Source organism: Bos javanicus, chromosome 2 (genome assembly GCF_032452875.1).
Source record: "Bos javanicus breed banteng chromosome 2, ARS-OSU_banteng_1.0, whole genome shotgun sequence".
In the NCBI taxonomy this organism is placed as follows: domain Eukaryota; kingdom Metazoa; phylum Chordata; class Mammalia; order Artiodactyla; family Bovidae; genus Bos; species Bos javanicus.
Window position 1 is genome coordinate 95030374 of NC_083869.1, and position 22093 is coordinate 95052466.

Below are 22093 nucleotides of genomic sequence, written 5' to 3' on the forward strand. Positions count from 1 at the left end.
TCCTGATGTGTTGACCTCTGTCTCAGCTTTCCCAGCTTTCCTCATTGCAGTAAGTATATAACCTTCCACCCAGGCTAAGCCATTGTCACTTGCCTAGACTACAACAGGCTCTCATCCCGTCTATTTACAAACCCTCTTGCCCTTCAAGTCATTTTCCACACAATGTCAGTTTTGTAAAAACATAAATCTACCCCTTTCTAAATGAATGCCCAGTATCCAACACAGTTCTTAGCACATAAAGTTCAATTAGCATTTGTTGAATAAATGAATGATGAACCAACTAGACACATTTTTTCCTACCTTCATGGAGCTTAATGCTAGAATTCTGTGTACCATTTCCTATCAAGGATTTTCATATGTATGCATGTATGTGTGTACATGTATGTATGACAAAGAGAGAAAGACTCACCAAGACTTCAGTACATACTCTTAGGATTCCTAGGCAGTATATCTACATATACCTTCATGGCTACTTTTGAGAAGTCTGCTTTCTAAATACTTGAGATAAAGATCCAGAGTTGCTTAAGCACTGCTCTTTATTTTTCTACAATCTGCTGAAGTTCAAGCTTCATTTTCTGATTATTTAAAATAATAGTTTAGATGACGGTTCTAGGTGGGAAAGAAAGGAAATGGAATAATTCTCCCACATCCCCTTTAACCTCGCCTCCTCACCCCATCATCACTCCCTTGCCTTGCCTTCTCATCCTTGAAACATGCTGTGGTAAATAGAAGGCAAGGGGAGATGGAAGAGAAGTAGGGGAAAGAATTTCAGAGATTTACATAGGAAATTTCACTCATAAATGAAAAGAAAATAATTTAATGAGAAAGTAAGACCAGAGTATGCTGTCCTTTTTTGGTCACTATAAAAATAAATAGTGTTAGATGCTCTTTCAAATCTAATTTCTTTACTGCAAGTTTGAACAAACCATTTGCCACTGATTTTCAATCCAACATTTGGAATTTAAAGAGGTTTGGGGAGACCCTTCTATACACTTCTTTTCCAGTAAGTTCTGAGTCTCCTGAAATTCTACTACCCTAGATCTTGATACTGAATGACTCTATTCAGTTATGTCAACAACTATGCCCAAACTGCAGAGAAGGCAATGGTACCCTACTCCAGTACTCTTGCCTGGAAAATTCCATGGACGGAGGAGCCTGGCAGGCTGCAGTCCATGGGGTTGCTAGGAGTCGGACACGACTGAGCGACTTCACTTTCACTTTTCACTTTCACTTTTCACTTTTATGCATTGGAGAAGGAAATGGCAACCCACTCCAGTGTTCTTGCCTGGAGAATCCCAGGGATGGGGGAGCCTGGTGGGCTGCCGTCTATGGGGTCACACAGAGTCGGACACGACTGAAGCGACTTAGCAGCAGTAGCAGCAGCATGCCCAAACCGACCATGAAGCTTGCCATTTTTGTTGCATCTCCTGCACTGGCAGGTATAGTCATATAAAGTTCATCTTAATTTCCAAAATATGTTGACTTCTTAGCAAAGCTCCAACTCAGAAGGCTAGTCAGCTACTAGGATAATCACAACACTGAGTGAATATATTGATAGTCTGAGTAAATCAGTATGTTACAAACTATAGATCTTTCTGGTTTTTCTAAGAATTCTCAAATAAAAAAATTAAAAATTAAGGCAGTAAAATGATTAGAAACTTCCTGCTATTATCTGATGCATCTTTAACAGATAGAAATAAAATAAAAATGACCAATACCTTAATTCAGTTTGTTTGTCTTTCCACATCTTCATAAGTGTGGTTATCACATTTCTGTCTCTGATTACATTTGGTGTGATTTTCATAGGCATGCATAGATTATGTACAAATTACAGGGGGTATTTTTATAATCCATATCAACAATGGCTAAACTGAGTTTGCAAACAGGATTATAGTCGATACATCACTGAATGAGGATAAAAACTTAATAAGAAACATTTGAGTAAAGAATGGCAGTGTTAAACAAATGTAAAAAGTAGCCATGAAGGTATACATAGATCCTATGCTTAAACACCTCAAAGAAATTAAATTGATGTAAAAGAAATAAAACAATAAATTTAAACCTTAGAGTTAGTACTTGCTGAATTATCACAAAGTATACAATGCAATATAACAACAAAAAGGGAAAGGTGTACTTTCGTGCTAATATCATAAGCATGTTTGTATAAGAATTCAGGCTTCCTGCAGAAGCATCTCAATGGTGCTACTGTAAATGGAAACAGGTAGATTTTTTGAGATATATATTTTTTATATTATCTACGAGATTGGATAATGCTAATCGTATCTTTTTACATTATTACATAATCTGAATTTAAAAATAAACTTTGCCTTTTTATGATTTCCCTTTTAATGATCTAATGATGGGTATATATATAGACATATCAATATATATGCTGCCGCACTCAGTGCCCCCGACCCTGCAGCAGGCCACCATTGACCTGCACCTCTGCTGGAGATGCCGGGACACTCAAGGGCAAGTCTGGGTCAGTCTCTTGTGGGGTCACTGCTCCTTTCTCGTGGGTCCTGGTGCATACAAGGTTCTGTTTGTGCCCTCCAAGAGTCTGTTTCCCGTGTAAGTTCTGGTGGCTCTGTGGCGGGGTTAATAAGAGGACTTATGCCATACCCAGGTCTGCTGCACCCAGAGCCCCTGCCCTGTGGCAGTCCACTGCTGACCTGTACCTTTGCAGGAGACATTCAGACACAGTTCTGGCTCAGTCTCTGTGGCATCTCTGGGTCCTGGTGGGCACAAGGTTTGTTTGAGCCCTCTGAACATCTCTGGCGGGTAAAGGGTTTGATTCTAAATGTGATTTTGCCCCTCCAACCATCTTGCCGGGGCTTCTCCTTTGCCCTTGGATGTGGGGTATCTTTTTTGGCAAGATCCAACATTCTCCAATCAATGGTTCAGCTGCGAGTTGTAGTTTCAGAGTTCTCGCAGAAGATGAGCGCATGTCCTTCTACTCCACCATCTTACACCAGTATACAGAGCTGGGATATTGTCTCCCAAATACGAGTAGCAGATGTAGTCTGTTAAGAATCTGAAATAAACCACATTTGTGAGGGCTAACCCAATATTTTTAATATTTTAAAAATCAATAGCTTTCATAAGTTCAATTGGAGAAACAAAAACAAAAAATAAAAATGGGATGAGTATGTGAGATCCTAGAAGAGTTTCTAAAATAAAAACCACATTTTAATGTGAAATTTTCCTAAAAAGGTCTAGTGGATATTGACTTTATTTTAGAATACTCATCATGACCCCAGTGATGTTTAGATGGAAATAAGTGGGTGGAATCTTGTGTTGGCCTAAGAATCAGGCAAAAGGAGTTCTCATCTAGTCTTTGTCTCAGGCAGTCTGAGCATACTTCTGGCATTTTTGTGATTTTACTTTTTCTAATACACGATTATAACTCCAGCTCTCTTCACAGTAGATATTTTTAGAATTACCCAGTAATTACTTCATTGACTTGGCTCTACCAAGTTCAATATATAACTGACATTATCATGTTCCCATCTTACAGCTCACCAACTGCGATCGTGTTTCCCTTCCTAAATTCTTATACTGAAGTCTCACTTCCATTATCTCCAAGTGCGACTATATTTCTAGATAGAGTCTTTAAAGAGTTAATTAAATTAAATGAACGTTGTGTGGCTGGATCCTAACCCAATAGGAGGAGTGGACTTATAAAAAAGAAGAAATTTGGATAGGGACATTTTGTTGTTTTGTCACTAAGTTGGGTTTGAGTCTTTTTGGGATCCCATGAACTGGGATTATAGCTCACCAGGCTCCTCTATTCATGGAATTTTCCAGGCAAGAACACTGAGCAGGTTGCCATTGCCTTCTCCAAGGATATTCCTGACTCAGAGATCAAACCCATGTCTCCTGCATTGGCAGCAGTTTCCTTACCACTGAGCCACCTGGGAAGTCCATTACAGAGAATGCATGGAGGAAAATGCTGTGAAAACACAAGGAGAAGACAGTCACTGACAAGCCAAGGAGAGAGGCCTTAGAAGACAACAATGCCGCTTATACCTTGATCTCCAGCTTCTAGCATCCAGAAGTGTGAGGAAAAACATTTAATTGTTTAATCCACCTGATCTGTGATTCTTCGTTATGACAGTTCTAGTAAGCTAATACATCAACTCAGAAATATGTGGGGAAGGTCTTCTCTGATGCAAAAAAATGAGAATATTAACCTTTGTTTTATCGCTGGTCTCTAGATGACTCACTCCAACATAAAAGATCTTAAAAAGAAAGGGATGTAAATACAGATATAGATATATTAAGATGACAAAGTCTTCTATAAATAAGACAATGTCACTGCAAAACAGAAGAAATAGCTATAATAAAGAAGTATTAATAAAAAGAACCCTTGGATTTAGCAACAAGCACAATTTATAAGGGTGATGATGATAGTGTTACTTGTAGAAACATTCATCAATTATCCTCCAGAGAAAGACTATCATTTTTACTCTCATTTTAAAAGGGTCACATCAGGCTTCCCAGTTATATATGTTTTAGTACTATTGATAATGACAGTTGCCACAACAAAATAATAGCCATTTATTGAGTTCTTGGTATGTGCCAGGTGCTATAATACAATCTCATATGGCTTATCACCTCTAAGGCTCACAATAACACTATCAATTAGGCAATACTAGAAATCAAATTCAAAGAGGTTGTACATGTGTGCTCAGTCGCTCAGTCGCATCCAGCTGTTTGCAACCCCATGGACTGGAGCCCATCAGGCTTCTCTACCCATGGAATTCTCCAGGCAAGCATACAGGAGTGGGTTGCTACTTCTTACTCCGTCAAAGAGAATATTAATGTCCAAAAGACTAACAATTCAGTTACTCACTAGATGAATTGCAGCTGTTGGGCTAATATTATGGACTCAAGAGTTTTAAAAGGCAGCCTGACCCCCTGGGCATCACAATCTCTAGTGATTGTGAGAATCTTACCAGAAGGCGCTTCTAGAGTGCAGGCATCTGTGAGTTTTGACAACAGTTCTTGCAATTCTTCTTCCTCTAGCTCATCTTTCCCCTCCTGGATGTTCATTGCCCCTTTCCTTTCCACTGGTGCCAGAGCAAGACTGGTCTTCCTCCTTTCAATAGGAGGAATTTGGGGGATGTCCTGCAGCCGTCCTTCCTGGGAACTGGGCAGGGCACTAGAGGTTTCCTTTGAGGTCTTCTGTGCTCGGCTTTGTGCCCTGGGGCTTTGCACTGGCCTCGGCTTTGAGGCGGCCTCTGGTAATTCTGAGTTTGGCAGAGCATGTTTTGCAGGAGCTGGACCTCGGTGGCTTCCATTAATCACAGTGGACCTAGAAGTGTTTCCTGTTGTGAAGCATCCTCAGTGGAACCCCTGATCTGGGAAGAATCTCCTCCCCTTTTCTGAAATCTTTCTTCACCCCTTCCATGGTCACCCTTGGCAATCACATTTTGCCAGGAAAAAGATGAACGATGGAGGGGCTGCAACATTGCCTTGGTAAAGAAAATTTTATTTATGAAGAAATTAACATTTTTCTTACTTTTTCATTATGTTTTAAATTTCAATATTTCAATAGGAAATTTTAATGCAATATTTTCTTTTTTTGTCTCTACATTATTGGCAAATTTATTTTATGCTACTAATTCAATCGCACCCTAAAACTGTCTACAAAAGTGAGAACAGTTGTGGCGGATTCATTTTGATATTTGGCAAAACTAATACAATTATGTAAAGTTTAAAAATAAAATAAAATTGTAATAATAAAAAAAAAATAAATAAATAAAAAAAAAAAAAAAAAAAAAAAAAAAAATAAAATAAAAAAATAAAAAGATCACGGGGAATAATCATAAGAAATTTTGGAAAACTCTAGGTTCTGAAAGTTCAAGTTCTAAAATATCAAAGGAATATCTGAAAATGTCATGATATATTGGATTGATAGATAAAAATATTATAATAAAAAGTTCATAATGATCTACTTAGGTTTCAAAATAAGCCATAGGTATAAAATCTAGGGAATGTGCAGCCTGTAAAGCAGGTCTCTAAGTGTAGTCCACAGACTCCTGGAGGTCCCTGAGATCCTTTCTAAAGCACATGGAACTATATTCAATATCTTGTAATAACCTTTATTGAAAAGAATCTGAAAAGGAATATATATATTTATGTATAACTGAATCACTTTACTATATACTTGAAATGAATGCAACATTGTATATCAACTATACTCCAATAAAAAGGAAAAAAGTATATCCTTGAAGGTGTAGCAGAAATTCTTGTTTTTCTCAGTAACATGTCTCCTTAATATTGTATGTGATGAAATGTGATGTATGCATAAAACATTTCTGATGTTTACTGAAATACAAAAAATTGTCTCTTATGCAAAAGAATTAGGCTTTGGTATTTGGCAAACATCTTTTTCAAAAATGAATGAAGTGAGACTATTACAGTAAGGAAAACAATGTTCTCTGAGGACAATTTTAATAGCTGAGCTTTTAAGCAAACATTAGAATTTTGGAAAACTTTCATCCACTACCACGAGCTTGCCTCCATTCCAATTCCTAAAGACTTTTCTGACAAGATTCATGGTAATATTAATGAATATGATTTTTAAAACCTTGTATAATGAAATGGGTGAGCATTAGGAAGTTCAGCATAGCTTGGTAAATTTCCAACTGACCAATGTATGATGGTACAAAATCATGCCTAGACAGAAGATTCATTCAAAAAGCACAACAGAATATTGTGTCTTAATCAAACAGGGTGTAAAAGACATGTGGTTTCAGATTCAATATTGCAACTATTCTCTTATGAAACAATCATTTATTATGTTTTGATCTGGTATCAAGGAAGATCTCCAATTTTCTGAAAAGGCTACTAAAATGCTTCTTTCTTTTTCATCTACAAATCTGTGTGAGGCCAGATTTCTTCACATACTTCAGCCAAAACATCTTGCAACAGACTGAATGCTGAAGCAGGAAAAATTCAACTGTCTTTGTGAAGCCAGACAGTAAATAGATTTGGTAGAAAACATAAAACAATGCCAGTCTTCTAATTAAATACATGTATAAGAATATATGGGCTTCCCATATGGTAAAGATGGTAAAGAATCCACCTGCAATGCAGGAGACCTGGGTTCAATCCCTGGGTTGGGAAGATCCCCTGGAGGAGGGCATGGCTACCCACTCCACTATTCTTGCCTGGAGAATTCCATGGACAGGGGAGCCTGGTGGGCTATAGTCCACGGGGTTGCAAAGAGTCGGACATGATTGAGCAACTAACACACACACAAACACAAGAATATATAATTACTGTTTAAAACATTACATTGTATAATAGGTTTATATTTTCATTTTCAAATTAGTTAAACTTATTTTAAAGCCACTTATCAGTCTTAATTTTGATTAGGGTAAACAGCAATAGATATAACCCACAAAAGCTCTCTGGGACCCTCAAAAAATTGTAAGACTCTAAAAGGGGTGCTGAGACTAAAGGTTTAAGAATCAATGCTACAAAGTACCTCTTTGCCCCAAGTCTACTGTTTGTAAATGGTACCCATGCTGTTCTCTCTCAGTGGTACCACCTTCATAAAAATGGAAGATATAGTCTGGCTGATGAAAGGGGGAGTTGATTAGGGTATGGAGAAAAGTGGGAAAGAGAGGAGGCTAATCAGAGTGAGGGGCAAGAGCCTCATGCTGCAGCCCACTCTCAGCCCAAGGATTCTAGGTCAGACCTCCAGACGGTCCAAATGGCTAGTGTCTCCCACATTCTATACCTGTAGATCCTGTCCCATTAGCTACAGCTTGGTCCACAGACTGTCCTGATTGATTGTGAGTTCGTGAATCTTTGTATCATATCTGCAACTTTTTTCTTCCTGGCAGGCGTATATGGCTTGCAACTTGTCTTTGTATTGGTTTAACCGCTTTTTAAGGAGCCTGCAAAGAGGACAGGTCTGAGTGGCCTGGAAGGGCAAGACACCAGTATAGCAAGATGCAAGAGCCCTAGCGAAATGTACCCCGGGTCCTCTCTGTGGGAGAAGGAGCTGGAGAAGCCTGGACTTGACTAATAACACCTAACATTCATTAGTCCTGCTTTAACCTGTTCACCCTGTACAGCTGTTTCTCATGTCTACTATATATGCAGTTCTCCCAAAAATTTCAGTGTTTTTAGAGGTGTTTTCAGAAACTCATCATGCTTGTTATGGACTACTTTTGACAGCATACCTTCAGCAGCTCCTTAAATGTGAATATTGACTTTATTCATTATCCTTCTGTCCATAAATACTCCATTTAGAATGACGGCATGCGTGTCATGGCTAAGTACCTCACATCTGACCAAGACCACAAGGGAAGGAACAATCATGCAATTTGTGAATTCTGGGTCTGTCTTGGCTTCTCATCCTAAGTCTAGTTGTTCATTGGTTTCAGAATAAATCAAGTAGTCAGAGTAATTCTTTCATAATATGAGGGAGGTCATGTTACTCCTTTGCTCAAAGTCCTCCAGTGTTTAGAATAAAGTCCTTCCTCTTTATTTAGAATAAACCGGAGTCCTTACAGAGGCAGCCAAAACTTGATAAGATGGCCAGGATTTCCCTTCCCTCCTTGACCTTATCTCTAATTTCTCCTGCTCACTGACTGCCCTTCAGTCACACAGAGCTCTTGGCAACTGCTTGAACTCCCCTCAGAGTTGGCTCTTTTGGGCCCCTCCGTCTGGAATCCTCCTTCCCTAGGTTTTTGCTCCTCTCATCATCTTTAAGCCTCCACTCACCATCATACCCTCAGTGAGGCTCTCCCTCACTGCTCTACTTGAAACTGCAAACCAGAACCCCCAACCTCACCTCCATCGTCTCCCATCTCCTTCCCTCGTCCTTCCCATCTCCTTGTCTCCATGGATTTTTGCCACATCTAATTGCTACAGAACATGACACGTCCTAGATTTTGACTTAGTCTCGAGCCTTCAGACTTCTGGATAGTCACTTTTATGACACACTACCTGGTTTACTGGTTACTTCACTCCTATTTTACTTATTCTATTACTTAATACTTACTTATTGTGTCTTTATTCTGGCAACTTTTTTTTCCTATTTCACTTCTTGTCATATCCCCAAACCCAGTCCTAAAACAGTTCCTGTTACAAAGTACATATACAACTAAAATTGGCTTTTTAAAGTACAGTCTTATTCTTTGATCAGTACTGTTCTATTTGTGGAATTTGTGGAAATTGGCTCCCTGGTAGGAAACAAAACAAACATTTTCAGTGTTAGAGCCTTTGAAATTTTTAATTGCCACAGACATTGGAGAGGTCTTGGAATTTAGCTGGGGTTCATATCCAAAGCAGCCATCTCTAAAAGATGGCCCTCAAACTTCCAGATAGCCACACAGGTGGAACAAGAGTCTGACTTTAACATCTTTGATTGTAATTAGAATTTCAAGTACATCTTTATGATGGACTTTTCAGAAGAGAGTCAGCTAAGAGATTTTATATAGCAGACAACAAAGAAACATTCTCCAAAAGCTTCTCTAGACAGTATTTTCTATATGTACAGTGTTGTGCTTGTTATGACCAGTAATGACATCCATTTTCTCCTGTATTGCCAGTCACTGCCAATCCCTTCCTCCTTTCTGGCCCATCCACCATGTTTGAACAGCTCATAGACACACATTCTCATCTTTGACAATCCAGGTGAAAGCAGGGGAAAGCCTGAATTTCTTTTCTGACTCTGTTTTTTTTTTTTTTTAATGGAGAAATTATCATAGTTTCTGGTGAACATAATTTACCTAGTGCCCATATTTCTGGGCAAATATTCACTGATAACATGGTTCAGATTATTTGAGAAATAATTCCCTTCAAATGATCTGAAATCAGTCTTTATAAATTAGATCTTTATATGTAGTTTTGCTTTCTGAAGTTAAGGAGCTTGAATCTCCCATGCAGGAGGCCTTCAAACAGAACACAAATACTCACAAGGCAAATTAATCATGTACAAAGTCGTGATAGTTACTTTCCTTGATCAGCACCTAGTAGAGAGTAACAAATAGCTAGCTAGTAATTGGATGATACTCTTTCTTGTAATGTAGCCTGAGACTACATTGCTCTTTAAATAATCAGTGACACAATGCGGGCTATTATTAAACTTACAGTTGACTATATTATCTCAGGCCTTTCCACACTATTTACTGTGAACCTGGGCCTATAATTACAGGATTTACATTTAATCTTTTAAAATTTAGTCTTTATTAATTGCCCCACCATTCCAGACTGCAGCATCTTAGAGATTTAAGACTCTATTTTGACATATTATTTATGCCTTTTGGTATCACGTCACACACATTTGTGAAGTATGCTCTCTACTATTTTATTCAAATCTTTGATGAACACAATGGTGTACACAGGAACAAAGATAAAGCCTTCACATAGATTTTACTCATTAGTGAAGTTCACACTGGTATTCTTTGTGTTGATAGACACTTGACTAGGAGACCAAAGGTGTATGAAGTATATAAAATGGAATCATTTAGTTGAACACAATAGCTTGAGATACTCTTATTGTGTTTCAAAGGACAAATCATTCCTTGCGTTTCTGTATCCTGCTGTCATTCTTTAAGACAGAATTCTTGGTTCAGTTATTTTAAGAATTAAATTTCAAAGTTTCCTTTTTATTTCTTTATTTTGTGTTTCAAAAATGCCTTTTTATTTCTATACTATTTTCCTTAAGTTTATTTCTAATTTACTTACCATATCTTCCAGATGGTCAAGCTGGATTTAGAAAAGGCAGAGGAACCAGAGATCAAATTGCCAACATCCGTTGGATCACTGAAAAAGCAAGAGAGTTCCAGAAAAACATCTATTGCTTTATTGACTATGCCAAAACGTTTGACTGTGTGGATCACAACAAACTGTGGAAAATTCTTCAAAAGATGGGAATACCAGACCACCTGACCTGCCTCCTGAGAAATCTGTATGCAGGTCAACAAGCAACAGTAGAACTGGACATGGAACAACTGGGAAAGGAGTACGTCAAGGCTGTATATTGTCACCCTGCTTATTTAACTTATATACAGAGTACATCATGAGAAATGCCAGGCTGGATGAAGCACAAGCTAGGATGAAGATTGAGGGGAGAAATATCAATAACGTCAGATATGGAGATGATACCACCCTTATGGCAGAAAGTGAAGAAGAACTAAAGAGCTTTTTGATGAAAGTGAAAGAGGAGGGTGAAAAAGGTGGCTTAAAACTCAACAATTCAGAAAACTAAGATCATGGCATCTGGTCTCATCCCTTCATGGCAAATAGATGGGGAAGCAATGGAAACAGTGAGAGACTTTATTATCTTGGGCTCCAAAATCACTGCAGATGGTGACTGCAGCCGTGAAATTAAAAGATGCTTGCTCCTTGGAAGGAAAGTTATGACCAACCTAGATAGCATATTCAAAAGCAGAGACATTACTTTGCCAGCAAAGGTCTGTCTAGTCAAAGCTATGGTTTTTCCAGTAGTCATGTATGGATGTGAGAGTTGGGCTCTAAAGAAAGCTGAGCACTGAAGAATTGATGCTTTTGAGCTGTGGTGTTGGAGAAGACTCTTGAGAGTCCATTGGATTACAAGGAGATCCAACCAGCCCATCCTAAAGGAAATCAGTCCTGAGTGTTCATTGAAAGGATTGGTGCTGAAGCTGAAGTTCCAATATTTTGGCCACATGATGTGAAGAACTGACTCATCTGAAAAGACCCTGATGCTGAGAAAAATTGGAGGCAGGAGAAGGGGATGACAGAGCATGAGATGGCATCACCGACTCGATGGACGTGAGTTTGAGCAAGCTCCAGGAGTTGGTGATGGACAGGGAGGCCCGGCATGCTGCAGTCCATGGGGTCGCAAAGAGTCAGACATGTCGGACATGATTGAGTGACTGAACTGAACTGAACTGACATCACGAAAAAGATAAAAAAGATCAACATTGTTTTTAACATTAAATTATTTTTAAAAGTGTTGTTAAGCTTCTTTCAATGAATTATTATAGAATTTTTAAATGCTCCTTATCTATCATATTTTTATATTATGAAGCACATCTCATTATGTATATATGGGCATATATATGATGAAGCTATATTAAATGCTCAATAAATTTATTGACAGCATTTTTAATACATATTTATTAGCATATATTTATACATTAGTTTACTGAGCATCTACAAGATACCAATTATTGTGCCTGCAAACAAAGATCTTCCCTCGGGGGTCCTTCCTATTGAGGGTCAGGAATTCTGTCTTCTAAAGGAATGACAACAGGATACAGGGACTCCAAGAATGATCTGCCTTTGAGACACAATAAGATGGTAAACAGTTTCCAACCAACGTAATAAACCTTCGAGAAAGATGCTGCTAGAGAAGGTATACAGATTTCTATAGAAGCAGGTAAGACACACAAGAGGCACACAGAATACCTCACTGAAAATGCTTAAGCAAATTTCAAGGAATAAAATAAATTAAAACCTAAAACAATCTAACTATCCATGTGGTTTTTGTTAGGCTTAACCACTCAAATCTCCCCATTACCTTCACATGGAATCACAGGATTTCTCCATTTAAGGACTATTTCCAGATTAGAAACAATGCAGTAAAAACTTTGCAAAATTTTTTTCTATAAAAGCAAAGTGTAATGCTACTGATGTGTCTCTGCTGTTAGTATTTATCCACATACATGGTTCCTACCTTCTGTCTCTATGGAGAGAATTAATGGATTTGTGGGTCCTCCACAGTTCATTCCTAAAGCTGAATATGGTCTAGAGAAGCAAGAAATAGAGAAGATAAGTCTTTGATTTGAATTAAATCCATATTCCTAAAAATTCATAATAACACGATAATGATATTCCAAAAATTTTTCTTTTTCAAAAAGTGGCGAGTGTTTGTATGCTCAAAGTGCAATCACATCATCTCAGTTTTACATGAGACACTTTTCTTTAAAGATATACAAACATGAGTAAAATTTTTAGGTTTTAAAAATAAGTCACAATAGTCTTTTGCCTGAGTTTCGTTGCTGCCCAGAACATCTTCCCCAAAGGCATCTGCAAAAAGCAGCTGGATTATTTTATTTCTCTTGGCTCAAGAAATCTTTCACTTGTACCTTCTACTGAAAGTTTCTTATCTTTCCATTTCATGTGCACTGAGATTCATCATTTCTCTTTGCATTCACCGAGTCTCTTTGAGTTAATAATCATCAGCTCAGTTCTCATACAGGATTTTCTTACCAAACTTAGCTGCTTCCTGAACTGCACCCTAAGAGCCAGTCCTGACCTGACCCAGATTGGCCCAGGTTCCTGGGGCACCATGTACCAGTCAACAGGTCTGGATGGGAGATTAGATTTCATTATTCTACCTTGATAGGCAGCTGTGGCTATACTCTGTGACCTTCTCTCCTCCCTATAAATAATCTGAAGAGGGACTGGGCACTGGGGAACGTTCTTCCATAGAATAGCCTACAAGAGAAAGAGGGTGGGGCAGGGGAAAAAAGTGAGCTACAGACTTGAAGTCACATTCTCTGGTTGGGTACCTTCTCTTGGTGGCCCTTCTGAGTGACTCGTGCCTATCTACCTCTTCATTCAAATATTCGAACAATTTCTACATGCCTAGCATAGGTCACAGTGAATCAGTGAAATCTATATCATTAATATCAATGTTATCATATGATACATACCATCCTGCAATTGAGAAGCATTAAAAGTTAGCACATATGGATGTATCATGATGTATCCAGAGAACAGGTATCATGACTTATTTAGTCACTTGCAATGGAAGGATATTAGGCTGTTTCCAGCTTTTCAGAATTAATCAGCAGTGTTGCAGTGAACAAAGTGGTTCATACCTCCTTGTGCATATAAGTGCAAGTTCCAGGTTTTAAGATTTTTCCCCCAGATTTTTTTAATTTTATTTTATTTTTAAACTTTACAAATTGTATTAGTTTTGCCAAATATCAAAATGAATCCGCCACAGGTATACATGTGTTCCCCATCCTGAACCCTCCTCACTCCTCCCTCCCCATACCATCCCTCTGGGTCATCCCAGTGCACCAGCCCCAAGCATCTAGTATCGTGCATCGAACCTGGACTGGTGACTCGTTTCACATATGATATTTTACATGTTTCAATGCCATTCTCCCAAATCTTCCCCCAGATTTTAAGTTTAATAGATAATAGCCATTTGTCCCTTTTGGGCACACACACACACATATGAATATTTGAAGAGTTGTATGTGTAGTATAAGGTCTGCAAGATATACCCCAAATTGATAACCTCAAACTAGCACTCCAGTACTCTTGCCTGGAAAATCCCATGGACGGAGGAGCCTGGCAGGCTGCAGTCCATGGGGTTGCTAGGAGTCGGACACGACTGAGCGACTTCACTTTCACTTTTCACTTTCACTTTCACTTTTCACTTTCACGCGTTGGAGAAGGAAATGGCAACCCACTCCAGTGTTCTTGCCTGGAGAATCCCAAGGATGGGGGAGCCTGGTGGGCTGCCGTCTCTGGGGTCGCACAGAGTCGGACACGACTGAAGCGACTTAGCAGTAACAGCAGCAAAAAACTAGGGACCAGATTTGAGCTGGGAATTGTGGCTGAAAAGGACTTTACCCTTATCTGTAATTTTAACTGTTTTAAAATATAAGGCAAACAGATTCAAGTCTTGTTTGTACAATTTTAAATGTTTTCAGTGCAGGAATAGAGGCGCAGACGTAGAGAATGGATGTGTGGACACAGTGGGGGAGTGGGCGAGATGACCTGGGAAAGTAGGATTGATACATATACACTGCAAAGTGAGTGTTAGTGTTCGGTCATGTCAGACTCTTTGCGACCCCGTGGATTGTAGTCCACCAGGCTTCTCTGTCCATGGAATTCTCCGGACAAAAATACTGGCATGGGTTGCCATTCCCTTCTTCAGATATATACACTACCACGTGTAAAGCAGATAGCTAGTGAGAAGCTGCTGTATAGCACAGAGAGCTTGGCTCAGTGCTCTGAGATGATCTGGAGGGGTGAGACGGGGGCAGGGGTGGGAGGGAGGCTTTAGAGGGAGGAGATTTATGTATACATATAACTGATTTACTCCACTGTACAGCAGAAACTAACAAAACATCGTAAAGCAATTATGCGCCAATTAAAAAACGATAAAAATTTAAAAAATGAAACATACTGCTTTGTGAAAATGACTTTTCTTCCTCTTTTATTCAGAGCAGAAAGTGGAGCAGCTCTTCATTTGTCCCCCCATGCATAACTCCAGCTCTCTGCAGGCCCTCCAGCCAGCCTTGTTGGGTGTGCCTTGAGGTAGTCTGAGCGGCTCAGCTGCCTGAGTTGCTGACGAACACACACACAGACCTGAAAGACCACCACCCAGAGGCAGCTGCGCAGCCATTCCTTGTGGGCACAAGGCCCTCTCCACTCGCACTTCTACCCAAAACAACTGCATTATGGGAACTCTAATTTCTCTTTGATTGAAAAACATCACAGATGATCATATTTTGAAGACCTTCCTTAGGGTCTGACTGTACTGATTACGATGATGAAAGGAACGCCTAGAAGTGGAGTTACACACGGGAGGGCACATCAACAACTGATTGAAAACACGATAAAGTAGTTGCAGAGTGTACGCTTAAAAAAACAGGACGCATTTCTAATCCCTTTGATGAAAAGTATTTCACTGGGATTTTGCTTTTTTAAGTTTCCTCTCTCTTATGTTTCTTTCACTTTCCTCTCTCAACTCTTCCCTTTGAAAATTCCTGAACATTTTCTTTATGTACAGATGAACTAATTTTCCCCCTTCCCCGACTTTTAAATTATAATACACAGAATCTTAGAATACTGAGTTGTCAAACTAAGGAATTGTGGGCAGAAGAAAGCCTTGTCTGTATGTAAGCTTTATTTTGAAGTTTTGGGAGGAGACTTATTATCTATGGACACTGGAGTAATTTAAAGATATCAAAATTGAATAGGCAGAGTCCTCTCAAATTTAAACTTTACTGAGACAGTGAGCAAGACAGTTGTACATCACAGATAGCATGTGTTGGGGTTGGAACTGACCACTCTTTAGGGGACAACAGGTAAGAGAAAATTCATGTTCCTCAGCTACATGTAAATGAGGATAGGTTTGTATCTCCTTAAGGATGTCACTATGCAGTCTTCTAAAAATGCTGCAAACGGGCAATACAAATTATACTGTAATTAATTGCATGTACCACTGTTGCCATTAATTCATAGTTCTTAATGGATAGAAAAGTTATGATGTACTTGATCCTTGTGAACATCAGATTAACCTGATCTATCATCTTCAGGAAAAGCTATGCAATTAAGTGTATTAAATAGGCCAAAGATAGATATGCAGTTTTGTATTTCTTATATATACAGTTATGTATTCCTTACATATTTAGTTTGATCCTTCTGATACAAATGCCACTTTATTCTCTTGGGGTAAAAGCTGAGAATATTTGAGTTGAATTAAAAGAAATTTGAAGATTTGAAAAGTGAATGAAATGATAAGTTTAAAATATCTTTCTTAATTAAAATTGAAAATCGTGAAGCAGATAATTTTTTCAAGAAAATTAAATTATCAAAGTTAACTGAAGAAAGTATGAAGAAGTATGAAGAGATTATTAAGCCTGAAGAAACAGAAAAATTTATCTAATATTATAAAGATTCCAATGTCCTAGGGCTTTCTTGAACTTTGTCTATTTAACTCTTAAACTGTGAACTGAAAATTTTATCTAAATATTATAAAGTTTCCCATGTCCTAAGCTTTTACTCTTGAACTTGGTCTAAAGAAATAAATGGTCCTTATGTTAGATAAATTGTTAAGATGAATAATAAGTAGTTGCTTATGTGTAGCTGCTGCTGCTGCTGCTAAGTCACTTCAGTCGTGTCTGACTCTGTTCGACCCCATAGACGGAAGCCCACCAGGCTCCCCTGTCCCTGGGATTCTCCAGGCAAGAACACTGGAGTGGGTTGCCATTTCCTTCTCCAATGCATGAAAGTGAAAAGTGAAAGTGAAGTCGCTCAGTCGTGTCCAACTCCTAGTGACCCCATGGACTGCAGCCACATGTGTAGCTACCAAATCTCAAATGCTCAAAACCAACAAAAATCATATTGAGTGAGAAAGAGAGACTATTCTGATTCATAAATAATGCAGTTCTAAATAAAAAATGAGCAAATAAAATCTAAAGTGTAGTTAGAGAATAATTCACTATGAACAAGTTTAGCTTTTAGTCCCCACAATCCCAGGAATATTTACTATCAGGGACACTATTGGTGCAGTGCTTCCAAGAAGAGAAAACACGGAATATAAAACAAATAAATTCAAAATCAATTCTGACTGCATCCCCCCAAAAAACTTCTTAAAAAAGAAAAAGAAAATGACTTTCCCCATACTATAAAGAATCTCAAACAGACAACTAACACCATAGTATTTAATGAAGAAATGCTAGAAAAAAGCCCTATTAAAGCTGATCCAACTTAAGATCAATGATACAAGCCTCATCATTTCTTGCAGTACTCAATTTTGTTGTAAAAGATCCGGAGCCTCTCAGGACTGAAGACATGAAAGAGAAATGAGAGGTTTAGATACTAGAAAGAAAGAGACTGAAACAAACCTTTTGATTGCCTACCTAGAAGCAAGAGGTTCAAGCTAAACCAATATTTAAAATTACTAAGGGTTTATAAAGGCTTTTCTTTACAAGATAATGATTCAGAAATCCATAACCATAATCGATCTAATTACAAAAAAGGTAAAATTAGAAAAACCTTTATTCACAATAGCAACAAATGTGTGATACCCAGGGTGTCCCCAAGGAGAGACACAGAATGATAAGAAGTAAGCTACATATAACCTTTTACTGAGAGCTAGAAAGAGAGCTGAAAAAAGTAGAGACCTAAATACCACAAAGATGACAGATATTCCCACAACAACATATAGGTTTAATGCAAGCCTAAATGAAATACTAACAGACTAATCTGGCACCTTACAAATGATTTTAAAGTTTTCCTAGAAGAATAGTTGTTTAATAACAGTACTGACTCAATGGACATGAGTTTGAGCAAGCTCTGAGAGGTGGTGAAGGACAGGGAAGCCTGGCATGTTGCAGTCTGTGGGGTTGCAAAGAGTCAGACATGACTGAGTGACTGAACAACATCACCACTTTAAAAATAAGAGTGATGCCATCAAGATGGTGGAAAAGGAAGCCCTGGATCCTCCCTCCCATCAAGATACACTGATTGAACAACAATACAAGAACAATTCAGCTTCTGCCTGGAGAAGAAAGGAAAGGTCTGGACCATAGTCCACTATTCTGATTTTTTCTGTCTAACGCAGTGGCTTCTGTCTAACCTGTCTCATCACACTCCAGATGCCTTCAGTTCAGTCTCTCAGTCCTGTCCGACTCTTTGTGATGTCATGGACTGCAGCATGCCAGGCCACCCTGTCCATCACCAACTCCCAGAGTTTACTCAAACACATGTCCATTGAGTCAGTGATGCCATCCTTCATCCTCTGTCATTCCCTTCTCCTCCTATCTTCAGTCTTTCCCAGCATCAGGGTCTTGTCCAGTGAGTCAGTTCTTCTCATAAGGTGGCCAAAGTACTGGAATTTCAGCTTCAGCATCAGTCCTTCCAATGGGGATTCAGGACTGATTTCCTTTAGGATAGACTGGTTGGATCTCCTTGCAGTCCAAGGGACTCTCAAGAGTCTTCTCCAACACCACAGTTCAAAAGCATCAATTCTTTGGCACTCAGCTTTCTTTATAGTCCACCTCTCACATCCATACATGACTACTGGAAAAACCATAGCTTTGACTAGATGGACCTTTGTTGACAAAGTAATGTCTCTGCTTTTTAATATGCTGTCTAGCTTGGTCATAATTTTCCTTCCAAGGAGTAAGCATCTTTTAATTTCATGGCTGCAGTCACCATCTGCAGTGATTTTGGAGCTCAAAAAAATAAAGTCAGCCACTGTTTCCACTGTTTCCCCATCTATTTGCCATGAAGTGATAGGACCGGATGCCATGATCTTCGTTTTCTGAATGTTGAGTTTTAAGCCACCTTTTTCACTCTCCTCTTTTAGTTTCATCAAGAGGCTCTTCAGTTTGCCTTCACTTTCTGCCATAAGGGTGGTGTCATCTGCATGTCTGAGATTATTGATATTTCTCCCGGCAATCTTCATTCCAGCTTGTGCTTCATCTGGTCTAGCATTTCTCTTAATGTACTCTGCATATAAGTTAAATAAGCAGGGTGACAATATACAGCCTTGACATACTCCTTTCCCAATTTGGAACCAGTCTGTTGTTCTATGTCCAGTTCTAACTGTTGCTTCCTGACCTGCATACAGATTTCTCAAGAGGCAGATCAGGTGGTCTGATATTCCCACCTCTTGAAGAATTTTCCACAGTTTGTTGTGATCCACACAGTCAAAGATTTTGGCATAGTCAATAAAGCAGAAGTAGATGTTTTTCTGGAACTCTCTTGCTTTTTCCATGATCCAACGGATGCTGGCAATTTGATCTCTGGTTCCTCTGCCTTTTCTAAATCCAGCTTGAACATCTGGAAGTTCACGGTTCACCTACTGTTGAAGCCTGGCTTGGAGAACTTAGAGCATTACTTTGCTAGCATGTGAGATGAGTGCAATTGTGCAGTAGTTTGAGCATTCTTTGGCTTTGCCTTTCTTTGGGATTGGAATGAAAACTGATCTTTTCCAGTCCTGTGGCCACTGCTGAGTTTTCCAAATTTGCTGGCATATTGAGTGCAGCACTTTCACACCATCATCTCTTAGGATTTGAAATAGCTCAACTGGAATTCCATCACCTCCACTAGCTTTGTTCATAGTGATGCTTCCTAAGGCCCACTTGACTTCGCATTCTAGGATGTCTGGCTCTAGGTGAGTGATCATCATGATTATCTGGGTCATAAAGATCTTTTTAGTATAGTTCCTCTGTGTATTCTTGCCACCTCTTCTTAATATCTTCTGCTTCTGTTAGATCCATACCACTTCTGTCCTTTATTGTGCCCATCTTTGCATGAAATGTTCCCTTGGTATATCTCATTTTCTTGAAGAGATCTCTAGTCTTTCCCATTCTATTGTTTTCCTCTATTTCTTTGCATTGATCACTGAGGAAGGCTTTCTTATCTCTCCTTGCTACTCTTTGGAACTCTGCATTCAAATGGGTATATCTTTCCTTTTCTCCTTTGCCTTTCGCTTCTCTTCTTTTCATACCTGTTTGTAAGGCCTCCTCAGACAACCATTTTGCCTTTTTGCATTTCTTTTTCTTGGGGATGGTCTTGATCCCTGCCTCCTGTACAATGTCATGAACCCCCATCCATAGTTCTTCAGGCACTCTGTCTATCAGATCTAATCCCTTGAATCTATTTGTCACTTCCACTGTATAATCATCAGGGGTTTGATTTAGGTCATACCTGAATGGTCTAGTGGTTTTCCCTACTTTCTTCAATTTAAGTCTGAATTTGGCAATAAGGAATTCATGATCTAAGCCATAGTCAGCTCCCAGTCTTGTTTCTGATGCCTGTATAGTGCTTCTCCATCTTTGGCTTCAAAGAATTATAATCAAAATGATTTCAGTATTGACCATCTGGTGATGTCCATGTGTAGAGTCTTCTCTTGTGTTGTTGAAAGAGGGTGTTTGCTATGACCAGTGCGTTCTCTTGGCAAAACTCTGTTAGCCTTTGCCCTGCTTCGTTTTGTACTCCAAGGCCGAATTTGTCTGTTACTCCAGGTATTTCTTGACTTCCTACTTTTTCATTCTAGATGCCTTGGGACCACTGAAAACAAAGACAGCAGTTTGAACTAACACAAAGGTCAAAGAAAAAATGTCAACAGACACACAGACACATAGATAGACACACACACACACACACACACACACGACCTAGCACACTAACAAAAACTACAAATAACCTAATTTTTAAAATGAACAGAATTTCTACGAATAGACAGTTTTCCAAAGAAGACATACAAATGGCCAACAGGAACATGAGAAGACACTCATCAGGAACTTGCAAATTAAAACCACATGGAATATCACTTCATCCCTATTAGAACTGCTGCTACTGCTGCTGCTAAGTCGCTTCAGTCGTGTCCGACTCTCAGCGACCCCATGGACTGCAGCCCACCAGGCTCCTCCGTCCATGGGATTTTCCAGGCAAGAGTACTGGAGTGGGGTGCCATCACCTTCTCCTATCAAAAACACAAGAAGTAACAAGTGTTGGTGAAAAGGAAACCATTGTTCACTATTGATGGGAATGTAGATTGATGCTGCCACTATGGAAAACAGTTTGGAGATTCCTCAAAAAATCAGAGATAGAACTAATATATGATCCATACAGTCCATTTCTGAATATTTATCCAAAGGAAACAAGAACAGTAACTGTAAAAGATATTCTCACACCCATGCTCACTGCAGCATTGTTTACAATAGCCAAGGCATGGACGCAACCTAAATGTCCACTGATGGATGAACAGGTAAGGAAAATGTGATGTATCTGTATCTATCTGTGTATATATAAAATATATAAATGAACCATAAGAAGGAGGAAATTTTGCCACTTGCAATAACATTGATGGACCTTGAAGGTATTATGTTATTTGAAATAGTTTAGACAGAGGAACAGTAATACTGCATGATCTAACTGGTATGTGGAGTCTTAAAAAAAAAAAAAAAAAAAAAACCCAGCAAAAAACACCCCAAACCGAAAAACTGAGCACATAGATACAAAAATAGACCAGTGATTGCTGAAGCAGGGTGTCAGAGGCAGACAAAATGGATGAAGGTGATCCGAAGATGCAAACTTCCAGTTAAAAAATAAATTAGCTCTGATACAGCATGGTGACTATAGTTAGTAACATAGTTAGTTGTATATTCAAAAGTTGCTAAGAGAGTTGATCTTAAATATTCTTATTGAAAGAAAAACTTTGTAACTATGTGTGGTGGAGGTCATTCACTAGAATAATGGTGAGCATTTCACAGTTGTACATACATTGAATTATTATGTTGTACATCTGCAACTAATGTAATGTTATATCAATTTTATCTCAGTAGGAAAAACAAGCAAACAAAAATGAAAACTATCAA

The 22093-nt window shown here is 38.8% G+C and overlaps 1 protein-coding gene across 1 annotated transcript in view; it reads right to left on the reverse strand.

The window, feature by feature from the left end:
* Positions 1–22093, reverse strand: part of DYTN (dystrotelin) — a 53025-nt gene that overhangs the window by 4245 nt on the left and 26687 nt on the right. Inside the window, 3 exon segments of the mRNA XM_061397515.1 lie at positions 4959–5321; positions 5324–5477; positions 7754–7913. Of these exon segments, the coding sequence (XP_061253499.1) occupies positions 4959–5321; positions 5324–5477; positions 7754–7913 (677 nt within the window).